This window comes from Aptenodytes patagonicus, chromosome 5 (assembly GCF_965638725.1).
Source record: "Aptenodytes patagonicus chromosome 5, bAptPat1.pri.cur, whole genome shotgun sequence".
Lineage (NCBI taxonomy): Eukaryota > Metazoa > Chordata > Aves > Sphenisciformes > Spheniscidae > Aptenodytes > Aptenodytes patagonicus.
In genome coordinates this window covers 42,309,861-42,331,595 of record NC_134953.1, presented here as the reverse complement: position 1 = coordinate 42,331,595, position 21,735 = coordinate 42,309,861, and the positions used below count along the sequence as shown (strand labels likewise).

Here is a 21,735-nt window from a genome sequence, read left to right as displayed (position 1 = left end):
TTACACATATAAATATTTATTTGTACTAAAAGTGAGTGTTTTGTAGCAGAGTATCAAGTTCAGAATATATTAAATCATGAGATGCTCAGTTGAGGTACAAATTCCAGTCTCATGTCTTTAATAAATACACGATAAAAACCCCCAAACTAGTCCACATACTCTTTTAATCAGAGGTAATCAGTACACTACACTATTTTAAAAGGATAATACAACATTTGTGTTTTGCTGTAACCATTTGCATTTATTGCAGGGATTTTTTTTAACCGTTTTGATTATTTTATGATGAGCAGCAACAGCACTATTTCACTACTTAAAAATGACAAATATAGCAATCATAAATGGGAGTATTGCTTTTGTCTTCCAGGTCCCTGCCAGAGGGCCTGAGTGTAAAAGGCACTGGTGCTAGTGTGCTTTCAGCTGCTAACATGGGTGTTGCAGCATTTTTCTTGAGGTATAATACAGCTTTGGGCTCTTTGTTTGGAATACTTAAAAAAAAAAAAAATTACAAAAAACCCACCCCAAAACAGTTGACAAATGAAAAACACTTTTTTGCAAAAATATTCCCAATCGCATACGTAAGTCTTGGTCCCTGTACCATGGCCACAGCAAAACAGGTTTTAGCTTGCAATGTAGCTCACTATCCTAAGTTACAAGCGGAAGCGTAATTGTTTTTATTGAGCGTAGATCCATTTGTAATTAAAACTGAAGTATAAGATGAGGAGAATGCCATTTCTATTTCATTTGAAACACATTCTGACTGGTCCTGGGGCATCTACTAAAAAAGGATGAGTACAAAAATCATCAATTCAGGTTGTTGCAATAACTAACAAGTGCATAGCTGTATTCCCCCCCCCACACACTAAAAACCTCACACCTGAGCACAATGGCCAGGGAGGTGGCGTACACCTCGCTGCCAGCACAGCGGGGCCGCAGGATCAGCCCTTTCCCTGGGAAAGCCTCTGCTGACCGCAGGCAGGACAATGAGGCACAGGCATGGGCGGGCAGGCGGCTGAGGGGCTCCCAGCTGTGCAGTGCATTGCGCTCAAACCTCAACCACCACTGAGACACGCACCGGTCCCAGCAGGACGTATTCAGGGTGAGACGCAGACGCAGCCAGGTAAAGCTTCGGTGTTGAGTCGCACTGCTCAGCCCCATTGGACGTCACCGCAAGAGCTGCAAGTCACCGCAAGAGCTGCGAGTCAGCGGAAAAGCTTCACGCACGACAGCAAAGTCCATGTCAGGGGCTGGGGGGCATGGGGGAGAAGATAAGGTCTGCAGTAATTTTCCACCAGCCAGAGCTGGGAGCAGCACCAGCCACCAGCTCTCAGCTTGGCACCATCACCCCTCGCACAGCAGCACCCCATGTGGCTGGGGGCGGCCCAAGGACTTTTCCGCCATCTTCTGGCCGTCCCCCAGCCTGAGCCAGCTTCACCATCCCGCAGATACAAACTAAAATCAGGTCACCTGTGCCCACACGGGGTACAGGCTGAGGGCAAGCGCTTGAGCCATCCCTTACCTGGTTTACCGGGTACAGCCGCTCAGACCCACCTCACACTGTGATTTTGCTGTTTTGCCTTTAATTTGACTTTCGGATGGGAGGAACGTGGGCAGAGGAAAGGGGGATCCGATCATGCCAGGTGGGAGAATACCCACAAAAGCACGTAAACAGCATCTTCAATTTTTGCTTGCTGCCCTGAGCTTTCTCAGAGATCTCCCAAGCTTTATGGTGCCTCCCAGGACAGCTTCCCCTGCCTGTGGGCCCACCAGGCTGTGAGCGCAGGGATCACCATGGCAGAGTCCCCACGGAAAGTCGAATTCAGAACACCAGTAACACTCAGCCCAGGTTTTCTTTTGACCAGAGAGATCAAGCAGGAGGAAGCAAGGAAGAACAATGAGCAATCAACTCAGCCACAAGGAACTGGTGATGGTCAAAGCTGATTTAAAAAAATCCTTTTAAAAAAAGGGCATTAAAAAAATCCCGCTGTTTGTTAGCAAAAATTATCTAAGGCACAACCTGGAGGGCAGCAACTGGATCCAAGCATTGAGTGCCTGTTTCCCTCTCCCACCCTGGCAGCAGCAACCACTCCTCGCTTCAGCAGCTGCTCCTGCCTCTTCAAGCAGTGCTGGGCAAGGGGTAGCAGAAAGGCACTTCTTCATTTCTGCTCCACACAGGGGACAGACACGTTTTTAACCCAGTGCTGAGGTCCCAGCTCTGCACCAGGGGCCAGTGCGCAGCTCTGGCAGCACCAAAACGATCCAGATAACCCATCCAGAGGCCGTGCTGGGCTTCCTGCAGCTGCGCTCAGCTGGGAACGAAGGGCCTGCTGCCCTCCCCTTCCAGCTCCACGGGAACACTCCCAGCAGCTTCAAGGGGAGAAGGACCAGGTCAAAGTATTTCTGATTAGTAAAAAACACTCTGACCCAGGCAGGAAAATCCTACAGTCAGAGCACTGGAAATGCCAAGTAACTGATCTGTGTCATAGGGAATCAATCAATCATTGCTCACTCTTAATACAAGTATCTCTAGGGAGGAGAAGTAGCGTTAATTCTTTTTTTCCAGTGACTGGTAGTACTCAGTTAGGACTTTCCAAGCTTTGGGGGCCATGAAGCCGTCTGGTGGGTCTTCACCTTCGCGAGCAAGTTTCCTCATGCGTGTTCCCGAGATGAAGTCAAAATCATCATGCCTGCGGCAAAACAGAGACAGAGGTGAAATCAGCAGAACCGGCCCGAGTCGTCCCCAGTGCAGCTCTTGGGCCGTGCCAAGTGTGTGGTCGGAAACCTCCTGGCACCGGCAGCACCTGTCTGTGGCTTCACGCCCAGGTTTATGAACGGCAGCAATGGGGTTGCTCTTTTGAGAGGAGCTGGAGTTGTACGTAACACACTTCTTCAGCTGCAAGAAGCTGTATTTCTACTGCCACTTAGTGCTCAAACTGTTTCTTATCCTCCCTGGTGGCTACAAAGGCGCATCTTTAGTTTCATGCAACCCATCCTTGACCTGGTGTCAGCTCTTGGAGGGGAAAGCAGGTGGCTTTCACAGGTTCTTCCCCCGTTCCTCTCCTTAAGAGAAACGACAACTGCTTTTCCCTCTCCCCTGGCAAGCTTGCAAGCCAGACGCAACTGCAAACCGCATGTATGTGCTGTGTAGGCTAAAGAAACAGCAACGCTGCTGCCTGCGTTACCTTTTTGGGTCATAAAAATCCATGGCCCTTTTCAGTTTATTGTAAGCAGCCACCCGGAAGGGGATGATTTCCACCGAGGTCAGGCCCGGCGCCATGCTGAGGACCTTCCCTCCCTGCGTAGGCTCATAGAGGTCCTTCTTGGTCTCGGGGTGAGGCATGCCTGCCGGGTCACGCCCCACAATGTAGAAATTGGCCCCGGCAATCATGCGAGCTCGGCAGTGCCACTGCACCTGCAAAAGAGAGAGACACAAGGAACACTGGCTGAGGGCTGAGCAGCAACTGAGCCACCTGCCCCGGGCTGCAAAAGAGATCCTGGTGATCCACACGCATGAAGGACGGAAGGACGGACGGAAGGACGGACGGAAGGACGGACGGAAGGATGGAAGGAAGGAGACGCGTCAGCAGCCTTGCTGCAGTTTCTCATAGTGCTGCCCAGACTTGTCTTCCACTGCTTGGACCTGATGCAACATCACAGTTCTTCTAAGGACACGTATTTCAAGGAAAACACTGGGGATGGGAACTGGTCTTGTTCCAATTTGGCAGCAAATGGAGGTAGCGGTTTGCTTTTTGAACATGCAAAGACAATGCCCACCAGTCCTTGAGCTCCACACAGGCAAATGCTGCCCACACATCCCTCTCCTTCCTCTTTCAGGAGAGGTTCAGTGTCTATTGCTTTCATCCCACCGATTTAGGGACAGAAGGGAAACCACTGGGAGAAAACAAATGAGTGTCCCTGCCTGACAGAGAAAAAGGTCACAGTGATGAAGTCTGTTTCTAGCCCCCTTCTCCCCAGCTCTCCACACAGCTTGTAAAAGCACAGGAGCCCATGGAGCCGATCTCTGCTGGGAGACGGCTGCCACAGCAAGCTGCAGGTGAACCACCGAGGGAGCTAATAGCGAGGCAACGGCTACCGACTCCCTGCCCTGCAGCTTTCTGGAGCTGCGCGGGCAGGCTGGCAGCCGGCAGCCCCATGGACAGGCTTCACGCCTTGTCGCAGTCAGCAGCTGACAGCTACGTTACCTCCGTGGGGCCAGCGTAGAGCATGGGAGAGGGGAAGATGGCAACGATGGTTGACTTGGGGTCCAGGACTTGCTCCTCCAGCACCGCTGTGTGCTGCTTCATCCGCCACTCCAGTGGGACATCGTCATCTTTGGTCCATCCTCCCAGGGGGTGCAGGAGAAGCACAGGGTTTTTGTAACCCCTCTCCAAAAGCTGGCGCCGTGTGTCCTGCATGAGCAGGGCGTGCCCATTGTGGACAGGGTTGCGCAGCTGAAATGCAAAGACAGCATCTAAAAGGGAAAGATTCAGAGGGTCACAGGCTTGCGCTGACCATCAGACTTCATTCACACACTATAATTTCAACACAGTCATAAGATATGTACATCGTAAGATGTGTCCCCTATCTTCACATGAGTGAGACCTTAAATAACTTAGATGAGTGTTTCATACAGGTACAGTGCCTCTTCATCGCTCTGCCAAGTTTATTTTCATTGCACATCCTTCCTTTGGGGCCGATTTCAGTCCTATCAGCTTTCCTACAATGTTTTTAGATGCCACTGGATGCCTCCACCAAGTTCCCTGACTTCTTAAGTGACCTGCCACCTCTCCAAGCTTGATGGCACCTTCAGGAAGGCCAACGCTTTCACCCCAAAGTGAGGGTAGGTGTCCGATGCCTGCCAGCCTGCTGGAACAGACACCTGGGAGAAGACACCTGACCTGTCCCCCATGTGTGAAGGCCAAGCGCATCAGCACAGGGCTTTAAATGCCCAGGGTGCAGAAAGAGAGGCTCTGACCCTCCAGGGAGGACATGAGCAGGACGCTCGATGCTTTTCAGTCCCATGCTCGGAGACGCCCATTGAGGACACAGCCCCATCACAAGGACCATCCTTAACCAAGGAGACCCTGCACTGCTTTTTTGTGCCAAGCCCTGCGTCCCTTTTACTGCTCACCCCACCCGAATAGTCCCATTTTGGGAACACACAGAAGCAATTTGGCAAGTGCTGTGAGCTTGAGAGCAAGTAATCACAGATCACAGAAATCTCCCGGTGCCAGGTAGGGCAAGAAGAGCGGTGTCACCAGTGCTAACCCAGGGCACTCACCAGCATTCATTTCTGTGAACTTCTGCTTGAGACCGAGCGGTGTCAGGCGGTACTGGTCCAGCCCGTCGTTCCATTTGATTTTCTCCAGCACGAGGAGGTCTCCACCAACCAGCCAGTCTCCGCTCTCCATCACCATCTGTGAATTACGCACACATGCATTATGGAGGGGACAGCAAAACATCTTTTCCCCTTCCCAGTCTCCTTTGAAAAGTGTTAGGCTTTACTCCACTTGTAGGGTGATCTTCCCTTTACGTTCAGCACATTATAGGTGCAAAACATTCTTACAGTGACCATGTGAAGTGAACGTCATGAGCAGTGCAACCCCGTAAAGCAAGACATCAGCCACCGAGTCCCCACCACTGCATCCAGTTGGGTGCTGGACTCCTCTCTGGCAGCCGGGGGTCTACAAGTTATGGCACAAGACCTTCCTCCACCTCACTCTTCGCTCTTTCCTCCTGGGAACATGCAGGAGGAATAAGCCTGTTGCAAGGTGAGCAACTGCTGTGAATAATTAAAAGATTTATTTTAAGGTAGGGGAAAAGAATTAACACAGCTTTAGCCTTTTTAAGCAGGCAGCTCAAGTCACTTGGTGTAACCTGGAGCTCTCCCTTTCTAAGGGATGATGTTCTTTGTACTGCCAGAGAGTAAGTGGGAAGAGATAAGCTGTAAAAATATAACACCGTTGTTATATTTTTTTTGCCTGTACGAAACAGCCAAATTGAGGAGTAAAACTTAGCTAAAAGGAGCATGAGTCTGCAAGCTGCAGCATTAGCATTTGGTAGCATCACTGAGATCATCACACCCCAAGCGCAGGAAAACTTTGGGGGCTAAGTTGGTGGTTGTGCTAAAAAAGTTTGGATGTAGGCACACTGGTGAAGGTGAGTGAATGAAAGGAGCAGCTCCTCAGCAGCATGCTCATCTTCCCTTTCATCTTGTGCTTGTTATCTGATGCTCTTTGCTAAGCAGCAAGTGCAGCATTAACTCACGAGCCTAAAAATTCAGTCCTGCCTGCTTGGGATGCAATGGTTCCCAGTGAAGAGTTGGGCTTGAAGAGCAGACAGGATGCCCACGGCCCTCAAAACCTTTAAAAGGTTTGGTTCTCCAGCCCCTGCCCACATTTCCCATCCTGGCCAGGTTTCCCCAAGCAGCAAGGGGACAAACCTACTTTGATGTGCGGGTGCTTCGTGCAGGTGGTACCCCAGATGCGGGCGCAGCGCTCCTCCTTCCTGTGCTCGAAGTACTCAGGGCTCTTCAGGACTGCCACTCTCCGTCCCGCGTAGCTGAGCGCCAGCGCCTCGCAGCCCTCCAGCCGCTCCTTGTCCTCCGTGGAGATCGGCAGCACGATGGGGATGCTCAGGTTGACAACGCCATCTGGCAAGAGAAGAGGAGGATTTTAACGTCCTCCAGCCTCGGGCACTGGTCTTGGGCACCAAGTAAACAGAGGTTTTCAGGGACACACGTTCTCCCTTTGGAGAGCCAAATTTTCCAGGACTAGTTCGGGGATTCACCATCAGTTATGTAAATTTATTCACTCCCCCATTTTTTTCTGCACCGCTAATAACTAGCCATGTTAGTGGAATACAAAAGGTCCTTATCTTTGGGCCAGAGATGTCTCAAAGACACCTGGAGCATTTCATGACTTTCCGCACTCTCTATCTCCCTGGAAAGATTGGTTCTTCTCCAGTTAGCTTGTTGTAAAGTCTCTTTGAAAAATTTAAACGTACTTGGAAAATGCAACCCTGGATATAACCTCCTCCAGCCAGAGAACAACCCCTATTAAGACGGCTCCGTCTTGGTGTTCCCTGAGGCATCTCATTCCCTGCACACCTCCTGAACCGCCTCTTCCAACAGGGAAAACACCGTCACGCTTTGCTTTGTTTCTTTGTTTTTTTCTGGATATCTCTATACTGTTACTCCTCCTCCTTTATATCTCTGCAGAGTCCATTTTTAATCTATTTTCTGTGTGTGTACATCGAGTCCACATTTGCATGTGTAGTTTCTAATTTCACTGTTGTCCCTAAATACCTCGAAGTCATGTTGGTTTTATCCTCACTCCCCCAGTTTCCCAGTCCTCCACTAAGGTCCTCCCATTTCTCCTTGGATATCCCAGTATTAATATAGAAGAATCAGTCTCTCCCATGGGTTTCCATTCACAAACAAGAATGAACAAATCACCGATTCAATTTGTTCTGATCTGACTGAAATAATTTTGGACCCTTGAGAGTCTTAATTTGAGGATTTTGACTATGATGTAGATTTTTTTAAAATCTTTATTAAAATGTTTGCATTTACTTTTAATTTACAACTAGGTATCATTCATCTGCCAGACAGCAATTTTCAAGCACCTTCGTGATTAATCGTAACTATAGTCACATGGGAGCCAATCAGTATCAACTTCATACATTTAAATCATATTAACCAGTGATCAGTCAATAAAGTCAGCATGGAAAAAGCTGAATTATGAAACCAACAAATGATGCTGAAGCTGAGGATCTCCATGCTCCATTTCCAAATGCAAGATGCAGAGTTAAAAAAAAAAAAAAATCACTCCAGCGAAGGTAATTACAAAATTACACGACTGAGATTTTTGTGAAGACCGACTGGTAGGACACAGGATGTGCCATGTTACACTTCGTAACTGGCTGAATCATAAACAGGCCGTGGTTGTGTCTAGTCTTAATAATTTTCTTTTTTTTTGTAAATCTCAAAAAAATTACTTTAAAGTAAAAAAATCTAAATTGAAGTAATTTCTGTACAACCTAAGAACAGTTATATACATACCAGCTACAGAGCGATTCCTTCCTGGGAGAATACAAACACAATTAAGATAATTAACACTCACAGGCACCAGTTACAGTAGCTGTTTCAAGAACCAAAGCCGCTCATTTAAAACCTCCGGCAAGCATCGCCTAATTGCAGGCAGGGTGTCTGCTGGCAGGGCCGAGGTCCTCCATGGTGCTGTCCCAGCCTCTCCGGCGCTCACTCATCCAACACGGGTTGCACTGGCTGGGAGTGATGTACAACACCTACACTTTTGCTGTCACCCAGTCCCGACACAGGCACGCGTTGCTGGTGCGGAGGGCAGAGCGCTTGGAGACTCTCCTGCTGCCCTATGACGTGCAGATCCGCCTTTCTTCCTGGTGGCCATCATGCCCCTACACAAAGCACCTCATCCACCCAACTGTTGGTAATATCAAGGTGGGATTTACTGCTTAAAGTCCGAGTGAGAGGAGCACTAACTTGCACAAGTCCAGCAAAACGATCGCAGCCCTTCCAGGCACAGCTGGAGCTGCCAAAAACATCATCTGCACCCCAGGGCAAAAGGGTTGGGCCAATGACTCTGGAAAGACCAGCCTCAAACCTCTCTTCGGCAACGCCACACCCCAGCCTCGGCACCATGAGATGGAAACCCTCCACTGTTTCCTAAAGCTCATCCAAGCAAAACCAGCAATGTTCTCCTTCCTGCCCAGATGTCACCCTGCGGGCCTGACCAGGCAGACGTTGAGTTTGGAGACCTCCGTGGAAACAAGGTGGACCGGGGACTGATGTTGATGCCCTCTACTGCAAAGACCTTGCTCTGGAGAGTTCATCCCCCCCTAAAAGCAAGTGTCATGGGCTTGTTCCTGACCCTGTGGAGCTCTATAAATCCTGACCATATGCCTGCAGACCCTGGAGGAGCTGTGCTCAGTGATGCTGACAGGTTTGGGGGAGTGCCCCAAAAACAGATGCTCGCTGAGACAAGCCTCCGGCACAAAGTGCGCAGCTCTGGAGCAACGTGGTCATTACGGGGCGCCTCTGTGACCTCATCAGGCACAACAGGCAGCTCAAAGACCACAGATTGGGGTCTGATAACAAGGACATGTGCTTTTGAACACTGTTTGCACACTAGGCGGGAGGTAAAAGGCTACGACGTGTCTGAAAGCAGAAGCCCCTACACAGACATTCCTCCAGTCCAAAGCGAGCAGTCCTGAGCTTTGCATCTGCTGCACAGTGCCCAAATCCTACTAACAGCAGCAAGTCACTGCCCTGCATGACCATGGGATCCTCTAGAAGGAGGGCAAGACTCAAAGGGACTCACTTGCCAAGATTCCAAATAACCGAGGCCAGAGATCGCTATCAGGTCTACAAAACCCAAAGTGAGTGCCCTGCGTGCATGTGAAGTCACAGTGAAGGCATCTACAGCTGAGAAACAGGACAGAAATATCTACCGCCCTGGTCTCAGCTGTAGACGATCACTGCCTGAATACTCTGCCTTTTCCAGGGATGAAGCACCTCTAATATGTTGCTAATGAATAGGTAAATCTGATTTATTTCAAGTTATGGTAATGGATAAGAAGGAAAATAGGGGGAAAAAAGCGAAATCAGGCTCTGCTCCTGTTTCTGAGGAACAGCTAAGACAGCTGTTCTCTTCCCACCTCAAATTCAGCCTGGCAGCCTCCCTGCTTACTTGGCTTTGGCTTTGCATCTTTATTTACCCTGGTATAACCGAGCATGAAAAGAGCTACACAATGGCTGCCAAAATGTTTGATCGGCACCGTGCGAGATGTCAGAGCTGTGAGCCAGGGCCCCAGCCACAGCACGGTGAACTTTGTCAACTTTTGTACCCTTTGGTGCGTTTCAGAGCACGGCTTCCTGGCCCCCACAGTCCTTTACGAGTCCTCACATTTAACACGCGAGAGGAAAGGAGGAGGACAACACGGCCGATCATTAAGCTTTTCCATACGGCTGTTTGCCAAGACACCGCAGGGTAAGCATCGCGTCCCGCAGCGGCTTGCTGGCCAGTGTTAATGCAAAGCGTGGGGATTCGTACCATTCAGCAGGGTGCCAAAATGGATCACTTGCAAGTACTCCGCCTCGCGCATGAAGCCAGTCAGCGGAGTGGCCCAGCCTTCACTCAGCACCTGCACCCACTGCAGATCCAGCTGCAAAACAAACCCAAACAGCACTCCTGTCACCAGGTCACACTCAGAGGTTGCTTTTCTTTCCCTCCTGCTGCGACAGTGCTCTCATTTATTTTGCTTCAAATATAGGACATTGATAAAGGGGGAGAAAGCCGGGGGGGGGTGGTTTGTTTTTTTTATTTAAGGCAGACTCACGTACTTTCATAGCACAACTGCTTGGGGGGCTGTACTAATACACCGAAGGAGACTGATGGCCCTGGCTTGCTACAGCACAGGGTAGAGACACGGCAGAAAATGGCTGAGGATCAGGACCACACTTCAGCTCGCCATAAATCACAGCCACAAAAGGACACAACCATCAGAGGAACAGAGCCCCCTCTAGCAACATCCCCGTCAAAGGGGGGTATGTTCTACCCTTTGAACAGCTAAATAATGAGTGAATCACAGCAGCCACGCATGACAATACCTTAGTAATCTCTACAGATGGCAGCATCTCTGCTTCAGCTCGGACACTATTGAGTTTATTTTCAGGTACAAACAGCTCAAGAACATCCTTAATCGAGCCAGGGGGCACAATGTTCTGAAAGAGAGAGACAGACAGCAATTGTAAGTAATGTGCTGTTTTTTAAATGCACACCAAAAACTCAGTATCTGAAAGCAGGTGTAGAAGCTGCCGGCGGCGGTGGCATAAAAATGACCTACTTGTGTTTGGAGGAGCTCCACAACCTGCTGAATACATTCAGACACCGATGCAACATTCGTTTTCAACACTAATTCAGGAGATTCAGGCTTCTCATACTCTGAGTCAATCCCCGTGAATCCTACAGACAATTAAACCCAAACTAAATTTATCTAATGTAATACTCAGTGCCCTAGAGCCAACAAAGCTGTACAAACAACGAGCAAGCATTCAACCACACTGGGTACTACAAGTGACACTTGTGACAGCAAAATTAGGGAAACAGGATACTCTTGTGCACTACAGACAGCATTTAGTAACCCACCTCTATGTGCAGAGCCGCAACGACAAGCTATCCAATACTTCAGAAAGCAAAAGGCGAAATAAGAGCTCGGTCTTCCATACCTTTGATCTCTCCAGCTCTTGCCTTTTTGTACAGGCCCTTCACATCTCTGCTTTCACAAATATTTAGAGGAGCATCTACAAAGATTTCAAAGAAAGGAAGTCCAGCTCTCTCATGAATTTTCCGTGCATTTTGACGATCCTGTTAGAAGAAAGACAGAAAAATCATGTGTGTCCAAATTGCAGCAAGCACCTTCCTACTACATGATGTGCCCTGGAATTCAACACAGGTAAATTAATCTCTGGTATAAATTTATTAAATTTACATTAATTGTAGTAAGGGTTTTTCACCTCCCTTCCACCCTTTTCTTTAAAGATACTTAAAAAAAAATAATAAAAAAATCTACAACTTTGATCTGTTTTCAGCTTTTTCCATCCAAAACATCAAGAAGATCTCTTTGTTAAGCAGGACAGCAGAACTTCAGAATGTGAATAATTATCTGCCCTGTGTCAAAAAAAGGAACTGCTTGCATAGGCTTGATAACGGCAGCTACTTGGTATTCTCAGGAAGCATAAAAACACAATCAATTCTTCTTCAAACAGAGTAGTGATAGCACTATGACAGGCTATTGTTTCTATGCCTCTTTTCTGAGTCCTAGCAAGTTAATAGTAGGAGCCTCTGTAAGGAGATTTTAAACTCCTCTTAGCTTTTAATCAGTTTGTAATACTGAATATATTCAAAGAGGTCACATCAAACTGCCCTCCAGAAATTTGTACTGATTGCGTGTAGTTCTGTATATCAGTGGTGTTTTACAAAAGAATAGAGAAGAAGTTAAAAGGAGCATCTGACGGCATATACAGGAAGTCCTCTACGTAAATCTCTCTTCCCTAAGAACAATCATGAGATCAAGGCTGCCCAGAAAAGAGCAGAATATGATGCAGCGAGTTTACCTTTGCAAAAGGAGAAATGAAACTAGTTATGCAGACAAGCCCAGCGTCAGCAAACAGCCTGGCCACCTCTGCGATGCGGCGGATGTTCTCCTCGCGGTCCCCAGCTGAGAAACCCAGGTTTTTATTCAAGCCATGCCGAACATTATCACCATCCAGGGAATAGCAAGGGATGCCATGAGAGACCAAGTACTCTTCCAGAGCAAAGCCAATGGTTGTCTTACCAGCTCCAGAAAGGCCTGTTGGAGACAGAAAAGTGAGGTTCAGGTTTGAGGTCAAAAGAGTGAAAATGACAGTGTAACGCAATACCTTCTGGGACACTGGCAATGAAACTCCTTCTGTCTGAAGTTGCTTTAAGGAAGGAATGAGGTTGGGAAGTTGGATACATCTTTTTAGCACGCAGTTACCACCACAGAGCCCTGGCCAATCCTTCTCTTATTGAAGGGGTGGCGTTAATGCCATGAGAAAAGCCGCTATATCCCAACATCTGGAGGGGTTCAACCCAGCAGTGTTGCAAAAGTACCTCTTGCTGGGCCATGGTGGGACAAACAGGTACCAGTAAGTAGGGAAAGCTTGAAAGGATGCTGTTGCCTATAAGTCTCTCAGCATCTTCCTCTTCCTCCTCCTCCTGTTCCCCCTATGAACAGCCAACCGCTCTCCCAGACCGAACCCAAGGAGAGGTTCTTGCCACAACTGTGTGGGGTGGGACAGGCTCCAGCAGCAGCAATTGCCCCTCTGCATCCACGGACACCTCCTTCTGCAGGAGCAGCACCCACAGATCCGTGCAAGCAGGAGCAGGATGGTTATGTAGACAAGCAGTACATCTTCAGCTGCCTGTGTCTCCTAGAGTCATCAGCCAGAAAGACAACAACCCAAAATGAGGTGGCTGCTTCCCATCCCAGCTCCATCCACTTTCACAAAAAGCACTTTGCTACTGGCTGTGTCAGAAAGCGGCAAGTGCACCAAACTCCTCCTTTCCCTTGGGTGGGGATTCATGTGTTGAAAACTCCTTGAGATGGAAGAGGACCTTGACTTAGGAAAGATAACACCTCCAAATACCACACCTGTCTCAGGAAACACTTAGCCTTGGAGAATCTCCTATGGAGATAGCATCATCTGCTCACCTTTTTTACACTCTTTGCGTGACACCTACTATTGAGCACTCATGGAGACAAGACCCCGGGCCAGGTGGACTTTTGGTCTGATGCAGAACAGTCATGTTTGTGCTGGAGAGGTAACCTGGCTGGGCAGAGATGAATCCTGCTGGCTGCACCTTCATTTTTTGTAGTACAACAGACTAACTGATAGCTCTCCTGAGCTGGCAATGCAGGGCATTCAATTGCCCTTCCAGTTAATCCATACAGTTCATGCAATGAAATGTCCTTCCATACAGTCTCTTAAAATTAAATTGATAGAAAGTTAGGAGACCACTGTCTATTTCAAAGAATAATCACCAGCCAGAGAACCTCAAACCTTTCAGACAGAGGATCTCTGAGTGGTATTTGAAAAAGAAGGAAATTGTCTTGAATAGGTTTTTTGGCTTCAGAAATGATTTTAAAGCAGATTAGGCGTTGGCCTTCTTTTCAAAATTAAAGAGAACAAAACAGAAATGTGTTTTAATCCAACATCTAACACATAAGCTGATATGAAGGCAAATCAGAATGGCTTTACAAACTCTTCCAAGTACGTCTTTCAACATCTTCTGGCAGTCAAAGAAAATACCAATATTTAACAAGCAAAGAAACAACTGGACAAGCAGCAAAAGACAGAGTTGTGTAAATATTAGTGGAGCAAAATAAATGCAATTGTCATTTCTAGCAGCCCCTAATCCCCAAACAATGAGTTTAATTTTCAAAGCAGAAGAGAAGGGCAACACATTGGAAGGCATATGAAATGAGAAATAATGTAAGAAACCCGCAACGGTTGCACAAGGAATTGCTTCCACTGCGACTCGCTGTCTGGCAGTATTTATTCTTCAGACAAGACAACTGCCTTGTGTGCTGCTCATGAGGTCACTTTAAACACAGTAAACTTAGGTGTCCTAATAAACTTCCCACTGACCCAGAATGAAAACATCTGCATGCTGTTTTGGACAACCCTGGGCACATTTCACTGCCAAGGACTGGCGGGATTTGAGCCAAGGCTTCCTCAGCCACACATGTGGGAACAACAAGTGAGACCCTTAGAGCTTCTGACATGTTCAAAGGAGCCCGATAACAGCTGTGAAATTCATAAAAACATTAGTTATGGAGAGCAGCTGCCAGGGAGAATATCTTGCTGCACCAGCACCGCATGTCTGTGTTTCCCACGTATAAATGTTTTGCAATTCCCAGTTCACAAGGAACACTGACGTTTCCTGCGGATCCCAAATCCTCACCTCCGAGCCACACTCATGTATGCAAGTGGGTTTCACCCATGAAGCCATGCTTTCACGCCCAGATGAAAATACCTGTTAGCCAAACTGTGCAGCCTCGAAATCCACCCCTGGTACCAACGACTTGTCCTCTCTTACTCCTGCTGACATGATGGGCTTGGTAAACCACATTGGTTGATCCCTAATGAAAACAAAGCAAAACAAAACACTTTTGTTACCTCGTTGCTCTCTGTACAAAAGAAAATCTCAGCTGGGACTAATATAAGGGAGAGAAACACAAATTCATTACAAATCTGCATGAGCCATTGCAGCAAACTTTGGCAATTTGGTACAAAAGGGAAAACAGCGAAGAAAACAGTTGCTTTTGGCGTAAGTTGGATTTCTGTCTGAACAGCACAGACTCATTTTTTGAAGACCGTATTTGCCTCTGCTCAGAGCCCTTCTGGTGGCAATGCCTTCACGTCCATCACTGTCGGCAGCAGCAGAAGCGACTTGCTTTGCCACAGGACTGCTGCCAGGTGACTGACACACCCACAGGCAGGCAGGGGAGGACACGGAGTCCACGCAGAGATACAGGCAGCACACTCCCTGCCTCTTCGGCATTTGAAAATACAGGCAGACTCGCCTATTATTTTAATTACGCTTGCAAAACAAAAGCAACTTAAGGTGCTAATTTACTTGCCATGTTTAACATAACATGGCTGCTAATAATTGCAGCTGGGGCAAGAAACGGCGACATAGCAGGGCTGAGCTGAGCAAGACCGGGACCCAGCCAGGGAAGATGGTGGGACGGGAGGCTGAGAAAACACCACCTAATGTGTACATGTGCACTTCCTGGTGCAAACAAGGGACCAGCACGATGCTGAGCCAGAGGCCTGAATTTTGGTGCTTCCTAATGTTGACCTGCTGTGGGCAGAGCAGCCCCAGCCTCTCCACTGGGACAAAGACTAAACAGCCTGTCTGTGCCATGCAGCTCCGACAACGGTACTTCGACAAAGACTTTTTGCACATAAAATATCTATAAGACCTTATTAATTGTGAGGATTACGTTTCCAACCGAGGCAGCCAAAGCAAAAGTCTCAAGAGGGAGAGAGGATCTAAATATTTTCTCCCCAGCTGGATTCTTCATGAACATAGGTTTATCCATTTCATATCATCAGTACAAGAGCGGGTCTGGGCTTTCCCATGATTTACATCTCGCTATATAAATATTTTCACAGCAGGGAAGGGACCATCTTTCATTTGTCCAAGAAAAAAATTTTGGCAAGGGGAAAAAAAAAAGAGGAATAGGAGAGACAATAAAGTAAAAGGTCACTTTTAAACGTGTTATATATAAATAGCCTGATTTTTCTTTTTCCTCTGCTTGCTGGGCCATTAACACTTTAACATGATTCAGCAAAGGCATAAGCATTCAGTGGAGACTTGGTATTTTGTATGCCATAGAGGGCTCTGCCTGCACAGAAATCTGGATGAAAATTATTCTATAACAGAAGAGAAAAAATACCCTCCTCTCCTCACCTGTTTTTATTATTATCTTTCAGAGAGGACAGCATCCCAGCAGAGACCAATCTCCCACCACAGCGATTTATAACTATACTCAGAATTTCATGCCCATTTTCAATTCCATTTTAGTGAAAGGCTCCAAAATTAGCCTCTTTATGCCTGCAAATTTGCCATCTGCAATTGCTTGCAGGCACACTGAACAGCTACCCCACTCCACAACATTTTAACGTACTGGTAAGAATAGCTGTGTCCAAAATAATCATAATAATGGTCATAAATCTTGCCTCCAAGGTTAACTCTCAGCAAGCCTCAACGTCGGTGCCATGATTGTGAGATTGCACTGGAAGAAGCTCTGGGGGGGAGAAGCAATTCCCGAGCTGGTCCATGGTGACCAATTCCCACCCCATGCCGCCACCGTTCGACTTGATGGGAAGTCCTGGGCTAAAGAAGGTTTTCAGGGCTGTTGTGTCAACCACCGCCAGCAACATATCTTCTTGCTCCAGGACTCTCACTTCCCATTTTCATTGCTGCAGCCACCAGAGCAGGTCCCTGACATCGCTCCCCCCTTCTGCAGTTGTTTCAAAAGATAAAATTAATTATTTGGGAGTTGGAGTGTAGGGACAGATGAGATGCTGTCTGAAATGCAGAGCCCGGGTACCACAGCAAAACAAAACAAAACCAAAAACCCAAAACCTCTTTAGACCTGACCCTGAAAAAGTGATTGAGCCCAACACATCCTGGTGACTCAGAAAATAAAAGGTATGTAGCTCAAGATTTGGTTTTTGTGTTTTGTTCCATTTTGGCTTTTTGCAGGGGGTTGTCAAAAGTCTGTTTGAACATTTTGAGCTTGCAAAGGTGAGACAGCACCACCATGGTTTAATTTTCACCTGTCCCCAGGGGTTCAGGCTTCGGCAGCGAGACTAAATGAGCACACGCAGAAGACCCAGCAGCCAAAAATAATCCCTTCTCCCAAGACGCATGGGTGTGTTTCTGCTCTGTTTACTCCTGGCTGAGCTCTGGCACTGTTCTGAAATTATGTGTCGCCTGGTCAAGGACCCTCAGCAAAGCACGAGTGCCCAAACTCATCTTCGTGACAGCTTGCCACCGCTCAGCCCTGCAGCGAAACCTCCCCTGCTGCAGCATAACACCTGCCCGGTGATTACACACTCCTCAAGTGCAGCACTCCAAAAAACATAAAGCAGGTATTTTGCAATTTGTTGCAAACCACAACAGTCAAGACTGATATTTCTGCGTGGAGAAATGAACCTGCACGCTTCAAATCTCTCGTGCCTTCTGCATCAGTAGGAAATCCAGCTGCACACTTGCTTTTGCAAAATGTTGATCTGCTGGATCTGTCCTGCAGGAGATGAACTACGATAACATCCGTGCCTCAGGAAGATGCAGGAACTAACACATTCCTACATGGCTGATGTAACGAGATTGTTATGTTAAAAGTACATGTTGCTGTGCCGTAAATCTGCACCGTGCATGTATCTTGGAGCTTTTATTTTGCACACAGGCACCTTTTGGAGCTTGCGAAAGCATCACTGAGGGCATTTTTGCAGTTCAGCAACACTGTCAGACCTCTCCTACCTGCCAGGAGCTCCAAACAGCACCAAATCTCTCTGATTTTTCTGCTATGTTAATAATCTTGCAGGTAAACTCTTCCTAACCCTGCGCAACTGCCTGCCACATGCCGACTCAAATTCTTGTTGCCAGCTACACTGAAAGTAAAAAAAGGCAGAGAGAAACACGAGCACACAGCGGATGGCTGGGCTGGCAGCTTGCTTGGCTGGGAGTGGGCTGTTCAGCAGGAAACACCAACTTCCCACCTAATCATCCACCAGCTGGGACATGGCCTGGGGAGCCAGAGCTGAAGCACGATCAAACAGAGTGAAGGCACCACCAGAAATAAGCATCAGTGGCCCGAGAGCAAAGCCTGGAGAGACTGCATCTAGAAAGAGCATATACTGCAAGACTGTTGGGAGGCAGAGATAAGCGGTGGACGGGGTTTAATCAGATGTGGGTTTTAACCTTGTCATTGTAAACCAAACATATTTAAAAGAGATAATCCAATCATCATCGCAACACACTCATGCCTGAATGTTGGACCCCACGGCGGGGATAATTTAGGGATAGTGGTAAGCATTTCTTGCAGTAGTCTAGATCAAAGAAGTGAGGTTTGGGAGAGGAACTTCTTACCTATAATTCAGCCCCAAACAAAGCTCCAAGCAAGGCAATAAATGACCCGGCAGCGTCTCCAAAGAAAAGCCATGCAGCCTCTGCCAGACAGATGGTTAAGAAGGACACTGCCACACTCTCTCCTTTCCTTGGAAATCTGCTGTTTGGCCACACCTGCATCATCTCAGTGCTCAGCCCAGCCTGGCTGGCTTACCTCATCCAGGAAACAAGAAAAAGGGCTCCAAACCTTGTGCCAAGGCTGCAGCAGACCAAGAAGCCAAATCCTAGCTCTGCTTTTGGTCTTCCCTCCTGCTGAACCTTTCCATGAGATTGACAAACTGGGAGACACCAAGATCTCAGCTCTCTTTAAGATCAGGCTTGACTGAGCCACCTGCCAAATGTCTCCTGGCCCGGCTTCCAAAAGAAACAATTTTTTTCAGCCACCGCCCCGGTGGGACAAGATGCTCCCCTGCTTTGTGAAATCAGGTTGCAGGCAGAGGGAGGAGGCTTTTTCTTAGTGCTCCTCCTGAATAAAGAGATGGGACCTCTGAGACAAGAGAGTCCACCATAGCACAGACTTGTTGGAAATCAGGAACCAACAGTGTCCTCTGCTCCGAGTGCTACTGCTTCTCAATTCATGGCATCTGAAAAAGTAACCTCAGCTCTTCCTTAAGGATTTCGTCCTGAAAGGGAGCAGCTGTGCTTGCCCACATAAATTGAACACCTCCAGGAGAGGTGTTATCAGGAAGCATCTTCTCCTCTCACCTAAATCTATGCTAAATGCACCATATCTGGGCAGCCTCTCCCAACCATGGCTGACATTTGTTAGGAGCAGAACCACTGCACGATTAATAGAAAATGCACTAGATGAACAACATTTAGGGTTGTCTCAACGAATTACATGGATGATTTGCCATCTTCCACTAGAAATTCAAGTATGTATAAACTCTGGACCTCAGGACACAAGGCAGCATCTCCTCCTGCCCCCACCTACCCATTTCTTTAGCCAGCACCTGCACAGCTGCATAATGAACAGGACCAGGGCAAGAACCAAGTGCAAGTGCCACGTGCCACAGCCAAGGGGTGGAAACAAAGGAGGAGAGACAGGAGCTGAGCAGGCCAGTCAAGAGATCCCCTAAGCGGATGCAACATCCTCAGGCCAACACTTGCTCAGCTACCCACAGAAGGCAGAGCTCTCCCATGTTGCAGGAGGAAAGATTTGTCATTAGAAAGCCGTGGTGATCATCGCGAAGGCCGATAAGGTCTAAACCAATGTCCTTATTGTGCCCTTAATTCCCCTCTGGTGCTGTGGGAGTACCTCTGCCTGCTGTAGCTGGCACAGGCAGGGTGCTGGAAGCTGTCCAAGAGCCACAGCTCGTGGCAGGCTGCAGCAACATCCTGCTCCGGAGAGGGACTCCCTCCTGAAAACACAGCACAGATCAGCCCAAGAACGATGCCAGTGGAGAAACGCTCTTGTAGCGCAGTGCTATTAAGGGCACGTTAGTCACACGTCTGGCTCACTTAGCACAAGGGCCAGCCTCATACGAACGCAGTTAGCATCCAACTGGCGGCTGGCAGCACTCGCAGCCCCGGGGAAACCCTGACCCAACAGCAAGGGTAGGGTCAGGATTCCCCCAGCTGCATTTTTATTTATAGGGCTATCTCACATCATTAGGAATATGATTCATTTTTTTTCCAGTCAAGCATTTAATACACGCCCTATTTTGGTAATGCAGCCTGGACACCTCTGCAGGAGAAAAACAAAAAATAAAAATACAGAGGCTTTCAAAATGTTTTCAGCTGATCATATTTGTAAATGGTAAAATAGGCTTTTAAAATGATAAAATGATCAAGCAAGCTTTCAAGTTTGAAGTCAAACACTTGCTTAAGCCTCCAGAGACTGGTCTTATTGTTTAAAATTCCCTCCCAAATCCTGCCATCTTACTAAAAAAAAAAAAAAAAAAAAAATCTTTTGTCCTATTAGTTGAATTCGATGCATAAAAATTAAGTTTATAGGACTTTTCCTTAAAAAATTATTTTCTTCTACCAGGGCAATTCCCATGGCTGCTCTTGCAAATGGATGAGCTGACATGATGGAGAAGACAGAGTCCATCACCAACAAGGGGGAAAAACCTTCGGTAAAAGAGTCATTTGCTGCAGAAAAGCAAAACTATTATACTCAAAAGAAAAGGAGGAAGATAGGGAAGAGGGGGGTTTCGCTTGTGGAAGCAAAGATTTGATTATGATCATATTGAAGAATGATGGAGAAACCTCGGAGTCTCTAAAGTCCTGATTTAGCTCTTGTAACCCTAAACCTATAGACCTTTCCCAAACTTGAGTTTGATTCATTGAATGGACTAAGGCGGTAAATGCTTCAAAATCAGCTCCATTCTTTCCCAGGGAAAAACCCCATGAAGATGGAGTTACCCTGGAAATTTTGCCCATTCCACCTCCCAGGATCCCACCATCATGACGCGGAGCCTGGCTCGCAGGTCCAGACAGGGAAGTGGGACTTCTCAAGCACCCGATGCGTTACCATACCACCCACCTTCCTGCTTCCCGTGCTGTCGTCCCCACACTTCCCTGCATGCAGGACTCTCCTCCTCTCCCACCACCCGTATGCGAGCAGAAATAATGTTGTGTTTTCTTTTTAGACTTCGCTGAGTAATACAGTGATGTGTCACCAAATACCCTGCAGAGGTTTCAGCGCTGGGGTTGCCAGCATTCCCTCGCACCACGCAGGATGCTGAACTGGGCTCCCTTTCTTTATTCAGCACTCTGAATAAACCACAGCAGACCTCACTCACTCCTTGGCACCTTCCGCCTTTGACGCTTGTTCCTTTTGGCATAGCTACCTCGGCCCCTGTCCCCTGCCAGGAACATTAACACAGAAGATCTTAAGGAGACCAGCAGAGACATCCCAGTTGCCTGAAACAAGCAGTCTTTCAGCTTGGAGACAGACGGTTGGAGATGCCAAACATCACTAACACACGAGGTTTTCAAGGTGGTGTTAGCTATACTGTTTTTTTTTTCTTAACCCGCAGGAATTTTTGAGCTCTTAGCAAGACCTTATTTTTGATCGCAGTTAAAATATTTTTCTCTTGGTATAAATTTGCATGTATGGGGTTGCCACAATCAAGTTTTATACAACCCTGGCAAAAAAAACCCAACCCCAAACCAGGCTCAGTGTACGAGCTCATGTTCCACTCACCTTGCAAATCAGACGCTGATTTCTAGACTGTGTAACTTCAAACCAGCAGGTTGGGTGTTAAAATCTGCCCCTCTGAAGGCACCCAGATCAGGCGTTTCTTTATCTCTGAATTAGATGATGTCACTACTCTAATTTCCTCGACACAGGAAAACTAGTGAGTCATCCTGTGCTCCTACATTTTCAGGACAAATTTGCAAGACCGGGACAGATGTTATAAAAAAAATCTTCCCGTCTTCATTCCAGAAATCACAAGGGACAGCTGCATAGGCAACAAATATTTGACAAATAAAGCATCTTGCAGCCACTGACAAAAATAAC

The 21,735-nt window shown here is 47.5% G+C and overlaps 1 protein-coding gene across 2 annotated transcripts in view; it reads right to left on the bottom strand.

Annotated features, from left to right (window-relative positions):
* Positions 1–21,735, bottom strand: part of PAPSS2 (3'-phosphoadenosine 5'-phosphosulfate synthase 2) — a 31,063-nt gene continuing 9,328 nt past the window's right edge. For both annotated transcript variants that reach the window (XM_076339506.1, XM_076339505.1), the window contains exons 2-12: positions 14,598–14,703; positions 12,152–12,387; positions 11,264–11,402; positions 10,882–11,000; positions 10,646–10,759; positions 10,089–10,200; positions 6,444–6,649; positions 5,279–5,414; positions 4,200–4,468; positions 3,180–3,409; positions 1–2,684 (exon numbers count right to left, since the gene is read on the bottom strand). In XM_076339506.1, the coding sequence (XP_076195621.1) occupies positions 2,543–2,684; positions 3,180–3,409; positions 4,200–4,468; positions 5,279–5,414; positions 6,444–6,649; positions 10,089–10,200; positions 10,646–10,759; positions 10,882–11,000; positions 11,264–11,402; positions 12,152–12,387; positions 14,598–14,703 (1,809 nt within the window). In that variant the 3' untranslated portion in view covers positions 1–2,542. The remainder of the gene's footprint in view (positions 2,685–3,179; positions 3,410–4,199; positions 4,469–5,278; positions 5,415–6,443; positions 6,650–10,088; positions 10,201–10,645; positions 10,760–10,881; positions 11,001–11,263; positions 11,403–12,151; positions 12,388–14,597; positions 14,704–21,735) is intronic.